Consider the following 15,205-nt stretch of genomic DNA (forward strand, 5'->3'; position numbering starts at 1 on the left):
CATGTTTGATCGCAGTGTGCCGGGGGTTAATGTGCCAGGGGCGGTCTGTGACCACTCCTGACACATGGTGCTGGATGTCAGCTGCGATAGTCAGCTGACACCCGGCCGCGATCGTCCGTGCTCCCCCCGTGAGTGTGGCCGATCGCACTGGACGTACTATTCTGTCCTTGGGAAGTAGGGCCCACCCCACATGGACGGAATAGTACGTCCAATGACAGAAAGGGGATAATGGTATGGTACATATTTCTATTCAGGGCCGCAGTTCGGGGGTGAGGTTATTAGCTTCAGTGATATAAACCTGGAAGTTTTGCTCCAGCATCTTATGTACTGAGAGTGGTTAATCAGCCATGACAGGCCCAGGTCTATTATAAACAGCTGAAGAGTTGGGAAGAACAGCTGAAGAGTTGGGCGGAACAGCTGAAGAGCTGGGCGGAAGAGCTGAAGAGTTGGATGGAACAGCTGAAGAGTTGGGCGGAACAGCTGAAGAGTTGGGTGGAACAGCTGAAGAGCTGGACGGGACAACTGTTTACCATATCTCCATCCTAGGGAGGGATCCAGGAGGTAAAAAGTGAAGCCTTTTCCCTTATCTTATATATCACTGTCCCCTATTACAAAGCATGCTGTGACGGGTGTGTCAAAGGCTGTAGACGCACAGCATCTGGCTACAGAATGTCTCTGCGGTTGGCTTTGCAGACGCCTTCCTAGTCCTTCTGACCCAGTGGCAACCTTCCCCCAGCTCTAAATGACACACCTGGACTGGGTGCTTACAGACTTCCTGTCTGCTTCTGTGAATCCCAGATATCTCCTTTTTCCCCTGTTGAGATTTGGAGCTATAGCAGTCGGCTATCTTCCTCTTTGGTGCTGCTGGAGGATGTCTGTATTACCTCTCTGAGTCTACTCAAGTTAAGTGTTCCCCTTGCTTGTCTATCCCAGCTGTCTTTAGTTGTAATGTGGCTTGACTAGTGATTACCCCGTCTTCTACTAAGCAGGACTTATTGCCTCAGGCAGGGATTACGTTCCTGCTCAGCGATAGGTGCCTGCTAGACGATAGGTTCAGAACCTATATAGGGATTTTTAAGGCAGACAGGGAGACTTGAGATCTATCTAGGGTTTCCCACTCCCCCTTCCCTATGTGTTGCACTTAGTCTTTCCCACACTGTGCCACTCTCTTGCTATGTACATCATTGTACCGTTATTACATAGTGTCCTCCATTTTTATGGATAGCGCTGTCCATAAGGGAAAAATAATTGCCACACTCCTCTGCCAAATGTGCATCAAAGCACCTTTGTGTTCATCATGTGACCTATTGGCTTTCGACAACCTGGCGCAGGATATTATGGTCAAACCTCTGCCACCTTGGTCTCATCTGTCCAATGGACATTGTTCTAGAAGTCTTGTGGTTTGTTTAGATGCAACTTTGCAAACTTTAGCCGTGTTGCCATGTTCTTTTAGAAAAAAGATTTCTCCTGGCAAACAAGCAATACATGTTGAGTCTTTTCCTAATTTTACTGTCATGAAATTGAACATTTAACTTGCTGAAGCCATAATAGTTTGAGCTGCCATTCTTCTTTCTTCTCTCTAAGTATGGCACGGTTTAACCTTGGGGATGAATTAGTTAATATATCCATACCTAGGAAGATTGTCAACGGTCTTGAATACTTTTCACAAGTGAATAATCTTTCTTAATGAAGAATGATAGACTCCAAATTGTTTGGAAATGGCCTTATAACTAGTGATGAGCGAATATACTCGTTACTCGAGATTTCTATAGCACGCTTGGGTGACCTCCGAGTATTTTTTAGTGCTCGGAGATTTAGTTTTTCTTCCTGCAGCTGAATGATTTACATCTGATAGCCAGCATAAGTACATGTGGGGGTTGCCTGGCTGCTAGGGAATCCCCACATGTACTTATGCTGGTTAACAGATGTAAATCATCACTACTTATAACTCTTCCCAGAATGTTGGGCAGCAACATTTGCTTCTCTAAAACAAATGTCGATGTCTTTACTTTTTGGTATTGTGTTAACACATGTCCAAATGTTCCAGACCAGTGAACTTACAAAACCTATGCTTATAAGGAGGTGGTCATATCTGCTGTTGGACAATGAATCAAGGGTATCAGCATCTGGTTGCTACTTACCTTCTTACTACCTATGTAACTAGTAATCTTATGATTTGTCATGTACTGTTGTTCATGAGGTTGTATTTACCTAATTTGAACCCCTTTCTGCCAGCTGACGGAATAATAACAAGAAACACGACAGAGTAGAACATAGCTGTGACAGATACTAATATAATTGCCGAAAGGCTAACCAAGTGACAGAGCTATGAACAAACCCTAGAGGAAAGGGAGAGGGGACTATAACACTGGACAAGTCGCTAATTGAACAACCAGGAGGATATGGGTCACCGGGGACCCACAGAAGAAAACAACCAATAAGTCCAAGTCATATATTAAAAATACAAACCTTTATTACATCATAAGTAACATGATACATCAATGTATACTATAAATATAAAGAACAAATGAGGTGTAGTGCTGCAAAGTGCCTAGGCACCACATACGTTTAAAAACATGTTAAGGGCGCATGGAACCAAGGACAAACCCACCCATATAGGTTAATGCATGTGTCAACCATGAAAAAAAAAAAAAAGAATGTATATTGCATATAAATAGGTAAGTACCCATAATGGAACCTAACACAAAGTACAACCAATACCAACAGTGTCAAAGAAACATCCAGTCTCAAGTACCTGTTCCGGGCACAGAAATGGAAAAATGTAGCGGTTTTTTTTATTTTTTTATACCTTTTAGTAAGAAGCTGGGTGGGATGCACATAGGATCCGTGCGCCCTCCCCGACGCACGTTTCGGTTTTTACACCTTCCTCAGGGGGCATGATAGCGAGGACTAAGTGCGATGTTATATATTCGTATAACCGGAAGTGACCGGGACTGACCCGGAAGTGACTAGCGGTAACCATAGCGACCACTCTGCGCTTACCCCAAATGGCCAAAAAGGAGATCGTATAGTGGTGATGTAACGATATCGGGCACACACCGCAGAGCGCCGACCGCCGGACAGTCACAGGGCCCTGTGAAGTCCAGCGGCGGACGCACAAACGGTGCCAGCCCAAACCGGAATAAAGAGTAAAAAGTAAAGCTGCGCATGCGCAGAATATCCACAAAACCACAATCGCCATTATACAAGGGGGAAAAAATTGCCCAAACCATGGTAAGTGTCACTCCAAAGACATACAGCAAAATTATACAGAAAAGCGATACTACTAGGACAGATGGGTGATAATGGATATAATATTATACACAAAAATACAAATATATATCAATGTCCATTTGTACATTGTTCCATGGCTGGATCGTATGTAAGACGAAAAGGGGAGGATCATAAAGATTAACCATCACTATTAATCGATGTAGATCAAGTTCCAAGAGGTTCCAACAGACGTCACCAAGATGTATTACCACTAACAGTGGTTGATGGACTGTGTAATAGCAAAGAGCTGCGTGTTAAGGGTATAGACATTATAGACCCGGGGATCCGTGGGGGTAACATTTCCCAACGTTTGGCCCAGTTAGAGTCTCGTTGGATATGGACCCTAGACACAGTTCATCCACGGGGTCTCAACGAGACGCTTAACTTCTCATCCTTCTTGTGATCACCGCCCTCTATTTACATCCTTGCGGTGCACCACTGCGGTTCTATCTACCTATTTTTTATTATGTTTTTAATTTTGTTTTTATTTGTGTTACTAATAGTTTATTTTTTGGGGTTTCAGGCTAAGTCGTGTTGTTATTGCTTTTGGTGTCTCTTTCAAGTTCTATGGACAGTGATGTGGGTGCAAATTATTGTTCCGTCGGCTGACTGCTTCTATTGGGGAGTTGGATGAGACATTAATTCCTTCAACTATTGAAATCGGTGATATATCCTGGTGACGTCCGTTGGGACTTTTTTGGAGACTGACGAATATCGGTGAACACTGGAAACTGACTATTAGGCTCCTTCTTATTACGCCTCACTTACGATCCAGCCATGGAATAATACGCAAATGGACATCTATTGGAAATTTCTATCCCTTTGGACAATAAAATATTCCGTTGGCTGATAGCTTCCCTTTGGGAGCTGGATGAGGCATTAAGTCCATCAACCACTGTTAGTGGTAATACATCTTGGTGACGTCTGTTGGAACCTCTTGGAACTTGATCTACATCGATTAATAGTGATGGTTAATCTTTATGATCCTCCCCTTTTCGTCTTACGTACGATCCAGCCATGGAACAATGTACAAATGGACATTGATATATATTTGTATTTTTGTGTATAATATTATATCCATTATCACCCATCTGTCCTAGTAGTATCGCTTTTCTGTATAATTTTGCTGTATGTCTTTGGAGTGACACTTACCATGGTTTGGGCAATTTTTTCCCCCTTGTATAATGGCGGTTGTGGTTTTGTGGATATTCTGCGCATGCGCAGCTTTACTTTTTACTCTTTATTCCGGTTTGGGCTGGCACCGTTTGTGCGTCCGCCGCTGGACTTCACAGGGCCCTGTGATTGTCCGGCGGTCGGCGCTCTGCGGTGTGTGCCCGATATCGTTACATCACCACTATACGATCTCCTTTTTGGCCATTTGGGGTAAGCGCAGAGTGGTCGCTATGGTTACCGCTAGTCACTTCCGGGTCAGTCCCGGTCACTTCCGGTTATACGAATATATAACATCGCACTTAGTCCTCGCTATCATGCCCCCTGAGGAAGGTGTAAAAACCGAAACGTGCGTCGGGGAGGGCGCACAGATCCTATGTGCATCCCACCCAGCTTCTTACTAAAAGGTATACGAAAAAAAAAAAACCGCTACATTTTTCCATTTCTGTGCCCGGAACAGGTACTTGAGACTGGATGTTTCTTTGACACTGTTGGTATTGGTTGTACTTTGTGTTAGGTTCCATTATGGGTACTTACCTATTATATATATGCAATATACATTCTTTTTTTTTTTTTTTTTTTTTCATGGTTGGCACATGCATTAACCTATATGGGTGGGTTTGTCCTTGGTTCCATGCGCCCTTAACATGTTTTTAAACGTATGTGGTGCCTAGGCACTTTGCAGCACTACACCTCATTTGTTCTTTATATTTATAGTATACATTGATGTATCATGTTACTTATGATGTAATAAAGGTTTGTATTTTTAATATATGACTTGGACTTATTGGTCGTTTTCTTCTGTGGGTCCCCGGTGACCCATATCCTCCCAGCTGACGGAATAGTACGTCAGCTGGCAGTATCCCCCGCTTTGAGGTGGGCTCCGACATGTGCCCGCAATGGGCGCGAGCGGAATCGCGATCCGCCAGCGCCCATTAACTAGTTAAACACCGCTGTCAAACTCTGACAGCGGTATTTAACAAGAGCTGCCGGCCGCCCGGCAGGAAGTACGCTCACCGCTAACCCCCGTCACGTGATTGGGGGTCATCGGTGCGTTGCCATCACAACCAGAGGTCTCCTGAAGACCTCGATGGTTGTTGATGACGGATTGCTATGAATGCCACCCTGTTGTCGGCGCTCATAGCTATGCTGTAATTCAGCTACATAGAGATGATCTGTGCATCCCCTCTATATAGCAGAGGCGATTGAGTAGTGGATGCTTCTAGCCTCCCATGGAGGCTATTGAAGCATGCCAAAATTTAAAAAAAAAAAAAAATTGTTTAAAAATATAAAAAAATATAAAAGTTCAAATCACCCCCCTTTCGCCCTAATCAAAATAAAACAATAAAAAAATAAAATCAAACCTACACATATTTAGTATCGCCGATTTCGGAATCGCCCGATCTATCAATAAAAAAAGGATTAACCTGATCGCTAAATGGCGTAGCGATAAAAAAATTGCAATAACGGGCGATCAAAAGAATGTATCTGCACAAAAGTGGTATCATTAAAAACGTCAGCTCCGCACGCATAAAATAAGCTCTCACCCGACCCCAGATCACGAAAAATGGAGAGGCTACTGGTATCTGAAAATTGCACAATTTTTTTTTTTTTTTAGCAAACTTTTGAATTTTTTTTACCACTTAGATAACAGAGAACCTAGAAATGTTTGGTGTCTATGAACTCGTAATGAGCTGGAGGATTAACCTGATCGCTAAACGGCATAGCGCAAAAAAAAAAGTCAAAGCGTCAGAATTAAGTTTTTCTTTGGTCTCTGCGACATTGCATTAAAATGAAATAATGGACGATCAAAAGAATGTATCTGCACCAAAATGGTATCGTTAAAAACATCAGCTCGGCATGCAAAAAATAAGCCCTCACACAACCCGAGATCACGAAAAATAGAGATGCTACGGGTATCGGAAAATGGCGCAATTTTTTTTTAAGCAAAGTTTGGAATTTTTTTTCACCATTTAGATAAAAATGAACCTAATCATGTTTGGTGTCTGTGAACTCGTAATGACCTGGAGAATCATAATGGCAGGTCAGTTTTAGCATTTAGTGAACCTAGCAAAAAAGCCAAACAAAAAACAAGTGTGGGGTTGCACTTTTTATGGAATTTCATCGCAATTGGAATTTTTTCCCCTTTTCTCTTACACGGCATGGTAAAACCAATGTTAATGTTCAAAAGTACAACTTGTCCAGCAAAAAATAAGCCCTTAAAATGGCCATATGGATGGAAAAGTAAAAAAGTTATGGCTCTGGAAAAAGAGGAGCGAAAAACAAAAACAAAAACAAAAAAAGCTCCGGGGGTTAAGACCCAATAATATTTTTTATATAATGATACATAAAACTAATTCTACTGTACTTAGTTTGATTCATGATGGTATGTTCCCACAACTATAAATAAAAAGCCACGGCAAGTTCCCAACTCGGAGAGCAACAAATTTGAATATTTGATGCAGATTTACTGTAGATTGTACCCTCTGTATTGCATTGTTCAATATATGCTGCATATTTTCTTTGCGATATGTGGATGAGAATTTTGATAGGCAAAAAAGCAATTGTGTCTATGCACCTTTGTAATCGTACCTTTAGGCAGGGTTCATTCATGTGTATTTAATGGTTTATGTGTGGTTAGCAACGCCAAGGCCGAACGCAGGTCTCCTGACCAGAAAGCATGGCTTTATATACATTCATGGCTGAAAGTGTTGGCACCCTTGATGTTGTTTCAAACAAATTAAGTGTTTCTCCCACAAAATTATTTCAATCACATGTTCTGTTATACAAATGTTTAGTTCCTTTGTGTGTATTGGGACAACACAAAAAAAAAAATGAAAAAAAGGGAAATTGAACATAACTGTCACATAAAACCGCAAAAATGGGCCAGACACTTTCGGCCTCGACTATATATCTATGATACCTCTGAGTTCAGGTCAGAAGACCTATGGTCAGTCCAGCGATTGCAGTTCATATTTTGACAGTGAAATAGAACCATCTAAACCTGTCCTAAAAGTAATCATGGAAGAAAAGAATTAACACATCATTAAATTATTAAGAATTTTCCATATATGAGCATAAATGAGGACCTGTATGCTCTCCTGACATATCTGATTAAGTAAATACTTATATTTCCAATTTAAAAATAATAAAGACATATTTTTAGAACTCTTCACTATGCTGTTCCTCCTAGAAATGCATGAATGAACTGATAACTTATTGCACTTGTCCCTATACAATCTGACACTCTAATAATTACTGTAAGGGAACAGGCAAATAACAAAAACGAATGGTACCACTGAGATTTTAATTTATTCATACATCTCCAGGTGGAATAGCAGGGGCACAGCATAATCCAAAATTCAATGAGAAGATGCTTTAGACTTGAAATCATGGAGAATGCAAATACTTAGTAAAACAGATGTCACAGAATGGATGGTAGCATAATATTATGGCAGAACAATATGGATGGTCGCATAATATTAGCACTATGACTGGCACGGTTGTGTAGAATGACACAATGGCAAAATGAGGCATAAAGTTAAATATGAGCCAAACATCCGTGTTGATGATGTACTGCATATCACTATGTGCAAGTACTGTATATATTACATATTCAGGAAGATGCAATCAATGACAAAAATAGACAACTTCTCTATATATTCAACAGAACAATATGCATTTATTTCTTCAGAAATAACAAATATTCACTTCTGACCAGATTTGGCAGATTAATATACTGTAATCATTAGGGCATTCATCCCCTGGCCTCTCCTTGAATACTGGTGTGTATGTATATACATATGACAGCATATTAGACTGTTAGATCAGATTTACATATAGCGATTCCTTATGTATTCTCTATATGTGAACATGTCATCTTTCCCGAGGGGCTGCATGATGCCTCGTCCTGCTTGGATATGAGCATGAAAGATATCCACTGACTTCCTGTCGACCTTGGGTGGCGTCACTTCATGTATGTTATCCTGGGAGAAAGAAGAGATGCAGCTCCTGCAAAAACACAACGGAGTACACGGGTTCAGGATGACAAAGCACACTAACATTTCTAGATACTTCTTTCTACAAGGCTTTACATGATAGGTTACTCCAACTCTACGACCAGCATGGATAATTAAATATGTAATGAAATATGATAGTTGTCTGTGTTAATTAAATGGCATTCCTGTTGAATGCTGTGGAGAAGTTTTCATAGAAGCCAGTAGCAACAAATGTTACATATAGCAAAGAATCCTCACCCCGTGGCTAACACCGTCCTGGATGAAGCGCTTAATAGTGTGAAACGGTCTTCGCCTTTTCCCTCTGTAGCTTCTGTCCGGTAATTAATAAAGGACGGTTTTAGCCATGAGGTGAGCGGCACAGATTATTCTCTGACAGCTGACTCAGTCAGTGGAAGAAGCATGTATACCCAACACCTATATACTTCAAATCTGCTTTAGTTAGGAGTGCCGACTCCTTTCTTTTACTTTAAAATTATACCATATTTTATATTACTTCTAATTGAAATTTTTGGCATAGGCAGTGTTAATATTTTAGGCAGGTAAACTGAACGATGGCCAAGAAACCCAAAATCAAGCACTCACTGAAACTGTCTAAAGATAAATAGAATTGAGTCATTTGCTTGAACTACAAGTGCATCAGTAATCTGCACTTCTGTCTAACTTAAAGGGCTGTTACCGTCTGGTACTTTTGCGGTATATCCATAATGAAGCATGTTCACAAGATCGATTGGAACCAAACATGCATAAAGGCTTTTACACCAGGAAACTGCCGTCGATGGCAGCAATATTTTGTACAATGCTCAAAAATGTTGTAACTTGGCATTTTCATTACATTTTCAAACAGCTCTGACAAAGTGAACAGAGCTGGAACGGGCTGACCCCGCTTGAAAAGTTCATGATGAGTGGCCACAAACCTTACTCTATCCACTGACAGAGAGACAGATTTGTGGCAAAGAGGACAAGGAGGCACACACCGATTCACACCTTGCCTGATTTACTAAAAATCATGCGCCTCTCAAAGGGAATCGGTCAGCAGGTTTTTTTCTATGTAATCTGAGGACAGCATGATGTTGGGGCTGAGATACAGATGTGTCACTTATTATGCTGTGTGCTGTTATTTCCATACACTGAATGTTTTATCACCAGGAGGTTATCACTGCCCAAACTAGCTCCCTTTTGCCAAGTGGTCCAACCATGCCCCCTCCTCTGATAAGCAGCTTACTGTGAATAGACAATGTACACAGAAAACTGTGGTGTGCGCGTGAGTAGCTTACTGAACTCTGCTATATGCTATATCTTAAAAATCTGGTTGTGTCACAACTGCTGCACCCAGTAAACTAAGTGATACATCACTGGAATTGGTGTCTCTCTTCCTACATCATGCTGCTCTCAGGTACCAAAAACCTTGTGACCATGTCCCTTTAATAAATTAGACCCTTGCACTCCACCCTGCTTACTCATCAAGATCGGCATGATAAACACTGGTCTCAGGGTTTTAGGGTTTATTCTGTGGTTATGCCATAAATATAGAAGATGAGAATAAACATTCTGCCAGTATCCTGCTATGTATTCAGTGAGCTCAGATTCTAAACCCGCATCATACATTCACAAGTGCCTTTCACTGTAGATAAATGGCAGATGGTACCAATGGGTTGCATAAAGTATTTTTATTATCAGAGATTATGTCAAGTTTATGTTAGGTTAAACATAGTTTTTTTAAATAAATAAAAAATGTTATGCGTCTCAACTGTTTTTCTCACAAAACATTCCATAAAATATTAATAAAAACAAAATACAGGGGCTGAATTATTAAAATGTACAAGATGTAAACCAGTATAAACTGAACAGGAAGATAATATGTATGGAAATGTGGCAGCTTTCCGATATTTCAGTATACTTTAGTATATTAATATCTGAACATTTCAATAGGTTGGATTTTCTGATAAATACCAGTACAAAAGTTTAATCAGCAACCCTCATTTATTCACTACAGCTCTGAAATCACAATCCAAGTCCATTTGGCTGAAAATAAGGAACTCCTCTTTAATATTCATATATAGTATTAATGGTACTGCTCTTTCTAAAATGTAATTTCCGTTGTAATGGCAGGAAGCTTTCATTTGCCGTAATATCAGGTGGCCTAATAGCAAAGCTAAGTGACTAAAAGTATAATTTCATACACTGGTGAAAGGAAATTACATAATCCTGTTCAAATTGTGCTTAACACAAAAGAGAATATTGTTTTGTTGTGTCCTTATTTTTATATACATGTTGTACTATATATACAAAATAAAAATGGAGCTTTAGCGCTTGCAGATAAAATATAATCTACCAAATAGAAGAGCAAACTTACACAATAGCTTTCTTCACAATCATTTCCTCCTAAAGTGATTTCAACCATTTTCTGCTCCTACCTTAGCGCAAGTGCATTGAAACACACACAAACCCAAAAAAGACCATATAAAAGGCACCAAATATCAACATAGGTCAGACAGTTGCAGTTTTACTTAGTCTTGAATTGAAGTCTATGGGAGGAAAATGCCACAACAGCAAATTCACTCTTTACCATCACAAAAAAATAAAATAACACACAATCCTAAAGAATGCTGTGTTCTTCAAAAACACAGGGGTTAGAAATGGCAACTCCCAGTCCACATTAAACCTATTTTGCAGACCCAATCACTAATACTGGAGAAAATCTAGTCTCAATCCCTGCCAGCTCAACCACTGCTTACCACACAAGCCATTGCCCTATATCTTGGTTCTCTACAGCCATAATCAACTTAACCAGGATTATTTTCATAATATGATTTACAAACTGGAAATGAAGCACCATCATAGGTTTGATGAAATTTGTACATCAATTAAGCAATGATCGGCAAATCCAACAACTGAAAAACAGAGATTAGGTTCTGCATCTTCGCCAACTTCATGAGCTGGGTATGGTGACTGACTCTGGTATTGAGTTCTCACAACTTTCTGGCAACTTCCCAGGTTTCATTACAGAAATCGTAGGTAATTTTACACTTTTTGGTCCTTAACAACTTAAAGGCAATGATTTATTTCCCACAAACGTATATAGGAATCTGTTCAGCTTCTTCACCTCAATAACATTGTCACGGGGAGACTAGGTGAGCAAGAGCTAATAACCCGGGCCCCTGCAGCTTCCCTCAGACTAGGGAAATCCTGACTGACCCTCTACCAGGAGTTTACACTGATGGTGTGCATGTCCAGGCCTCGAACCTCACCCTGACTCCTATTTTAACCCTAGGCTGATACCTCCGCCCTCCACCCAGTGAAGAGGTAATATTCCAATACCCACAGTTAGCACAGACAAGGATAAAGGAAAATATACACCACGCCGCAGTCACTCAAGAATACACTATAAATGTGCAGGGCAAAATTAATACAAATATAGGAAGGAGTAAATAAGACAGAGGAAAATACACCACCAGCAACGAATCTCCAACAACCAGCTCTCCACTCCAGACCAAGATAACAACGCACAAGACAGAAGCTATAATCGGCGGCGCCCAATGAACAGGAGAACTATTTAAAGGCCATGGGAATGGCCCAGCTTCCAATCCGAGGATTAGGTAAATTAACCCCGGAACAGCTAGATAAAATCTAGCAGACGCCAATGAGCAAATAGTGGTCAAAAGCGGAATTACCGCTGTCTGTCGGACGACCTGGTCTGAACAGCATCCGACATGACAGTACCCCGCCTTCTACGAGGGACCCCAGGGCCCTCAAGGCTTATAGGACCCGGCTTGTCTGGATGGCGACGATGAAAAAACCTGACAAGCCGATCCGCATGAATGTCCGAGGCTGGTACCAAGGACCTCTCCTCAGGCCCATAACCATGCCAGTGTACCAAGTACTGTAAAGTGCGACGCACTACCCGAGCGTCAACCACCTTGGAGACTTCAAACTCCAAATTACCATCCACCAAGACTGGAGGTGGCATAGGCGCGGCGTCCACGGAACCCACCACCTTCTTTAGAAGAGACCTGTGGAACACGTTGTGTATCTTATACACCGTAGGGAGCTCCAATCGGTACGCTACTGGGTTAATGACGGCGGTGACCCTAAATGGACCAATAAACCGTGGACCCAATTTAAGGGACGGTATTTTGAGTCTTATGTTTTTTGTGGATAACCACACCCAGTCATCCACACTCAGGTCCGGACCTGGCACACGCCTACTGTCAGCCACACGCTTGTACCTAGCACCCACACTCAACAGGCGCTGCTTAACTCTCCTCCAGACTGATGACAATTGTGTCCCCAACTGGTCCTCCTCCGGAACGCCGGAAGAGCCCCTCTGACTCAAGGTACAAAATTGAGGATGTAGCCCGTAAACACAAAAAAACGGAGACTCCCCAGACGACTCCTGCCGGTGATTATTGATGGCAAACTCAGCCAAAGGAAGAAAGGTAGACCACTCCTCCTGGTTATCAGAGACAAAGCAGCGTAAAGTACTGTTTCAAATTTTGGTTCATGCGCTCAGTCTGACCATTTGACTGAGGATGAAACGCCGAAGAATGAGATAACTTGATCCCCAGCCGTGAGCAAAATGCTCTCCAAAATTTTGCCACAAACTGAGACCCCCTATCAGACACGATGTCAGACGGAACCCCATGAAGTCTGACCACCTCCTGCACAAATACCTGAGCCAGAGTCTTAGCGTTAGGCAATGAAGGAAAAGACACAAAGTGTGACATTTTAGAAAACCGATCAACAATCACCAAGATGACCGTGTTTCCAGCTGATGAGGGCAAATCAGTGATGAAATCCATGGAGATTTCCGTCCAAGGCTTACTAGGTACCTCAAGAGGAAGTAGTGTGCCAACAGGACGGGAGCGGGGCGTCTTAGGCTACTTTCACACTAGCGTTAACTGCATTACGTCGCAAATCCGTTTTTTTGCCGAAAAAACGGATGCGTCAAAAAAGTGAAAAACGTATGCAACGCATACAGCATTTCGACGGATCCGTCGCAAATCCGCTAAACGTTTCCGTCGAAATACTGGATGCGTTGCATACGTTGCATCCGTTTTTAACATCCGTTGCATCCGTTTTTACGACGGATCCGTTTTTAAAATGGGAGGCTCCCAAATTTGATTGGCTACTGGAAAGTATGGAAAACTATATAGTTACTGTTTTTACAGCCCATCTTTGAGGGTTTTAGTTTTGTGGCAGCGATGGAAGGTGTTCTTGGGAGGATTGCTAGTTTGGTTACCGACGTTATCTTTGAGACGAATCGCCTGGATATCTTAGTGCGGGAGAAGGAGGCGGCAGCGGAAAAACGTAGGATGCTTCTGCAGCAACGGAGACGGAGGCGACTCTGGATATATCCGATTAATGAACTACGGATGACTCGGGGTGTTCAGTCCACTCTGTACCTGGAGTTGCGGCACAATCCACACAAATTTACGTGCGGATGAGGATGGAACATTTCGACTTTTTGCTTCAAAAACTGGAGGATGTCATCCGAAGGCAGGACATAAGGATGAGGCTTGCCATCACACCGGCGGAGCGGCTGATGGTGACCCTGCGGTAAGCCTCTTTTTTTTTTATTTCATTGCTGATATTGAATGTTATATTACATGCTGCAGACAATACTGCGCTGACATATTGCGCACTATTTTCTGCAGCATGTAATTTTTGTTTTGTTTGCGGCCATTCCACTGCTCATATTGAATGTCCTATAACAGACTGCAGAAAATACTGCGCTGAAATATTGCGTTGCATTTTCTGCAGTTTTTTTTTTTTTTTTTGGGTTTGTTGACATGCAACTGCTTTTTTTTCTGTGATTGCTGATATTGAATGTTATATTACATGCTGCAGACAATACTGCGCTGACATATTGCGCATATTTTCTGCAGCATGTAATTTTTGTTTTGTTTGCGGCCATTCCACTATTTTACACCGGTTTCAAGCAGGTTTTATTGTGTGTTCCGTCCTAAAAAAAATTTTCACAGTGCCATTTATTGAAACTTTTTGGTCTGTGCAATTTTTTCTAACATTTTTTTTTTTTTTTCAGCTTCCTAGCTACTGGTGAATCGATGACTTCGCTCCATTACCAATTCCGGCTGGGCATTTCCACTATTTCAGGAATAGTGAAGGAGACATGTCGGGCTATTTGGACCACTTTACAGCCAGAGTATATCCCCCAACCATCCATGGAAATCTGGTTGAGAAGTGCCGAACAGTTTCAGCAATTTTGCAATTTCCCAAATTGTGTGGGTGCAGTTGACGGGAAACATATAAGGATTGCGAAACCGGCAGGAACAGGATCGGAGTACTATAATTACAAGAAGTATTTCTCCATCGTTCTTATGGCTATTGCAGATGCCAACTGCAAGTTCCTTGCCGTGGACATAGGAGCGTATGGACGGTCCAACGATTCGCAAGTTTTTAAAAACTCTCCAATGGGTCGTTGCCTGTATGGAGAGACATACGATTTCCCATCAGCCAGACCACTGCCAGGAACAAGTGAACCAGCCATGGAATATGTTTGTGTAGGTGATGAAGCCTTTCAACTGTCGCCGCACCTACTGAAACCGTATAGTAGCCGGAACTTAACCCGTACCAAGCGGGTATTTAATTACCGGCTTACTAGGGCACGAAGAGTAGTAGAGTGTTCTTTCGGTATATTGACGGCGAAGTGGCGAGTTCTACTGACGGCAATCAAACTGAAAACCACAACTATAGACGAGGTTGTTAAAGCCTGTGTGGTGCTC

At 41.8% G+C, this 15,205-nt stretch overlaps 1 protein-coding gene across 3 annotated transcripts in view; it reads right to left on the reverse strand.

Annotated features, from left to right (window-relative positions):
- Positions 1 to 7,731: 7,731 nt before the first annotated feature.
- FIG4 (FIG4 phosphoinositide 5-phosphatase) overlaps positions 7,732 to 15,205 on the reverse strand; it is a 613,672-nt gene continuing 606,198 nt past the window's right edge. For all 3 annotated transcript variants that reach the window (XM_077289568.1, XM_077289569.1, XM_077289567.1), the window contains one exon: positions 7,732 to 8,454. In XM_077289568.1, the coding sequence (XP_077145683.1) occupies positions 8,277 to 8,454 (178 nt within the window). In that variant the 3' untranslated portion in view covers positions 7,732 to 8,276. The remainder of the gene's footprint in view (positions 8,455 to 15,205) is intronic.

The sequence above is a fragment of the Ranitomeya variabilis genome, chromosome 2, assembly GCF_051348905.1.
Source record: "Ranitomeya variabilis isolate aRanVar5 chromosome 2, aRanVar5.hap1, whole genome shotgun sequence".
In the NCBI taxonomy this organism is placed as follows: domain Eukaryota; kingdom Metazoa; phylum Chordata; class Amphibia; order Anura; family Dendrobatidae; genus Ranitomeya; species Ranitomeya variabilis.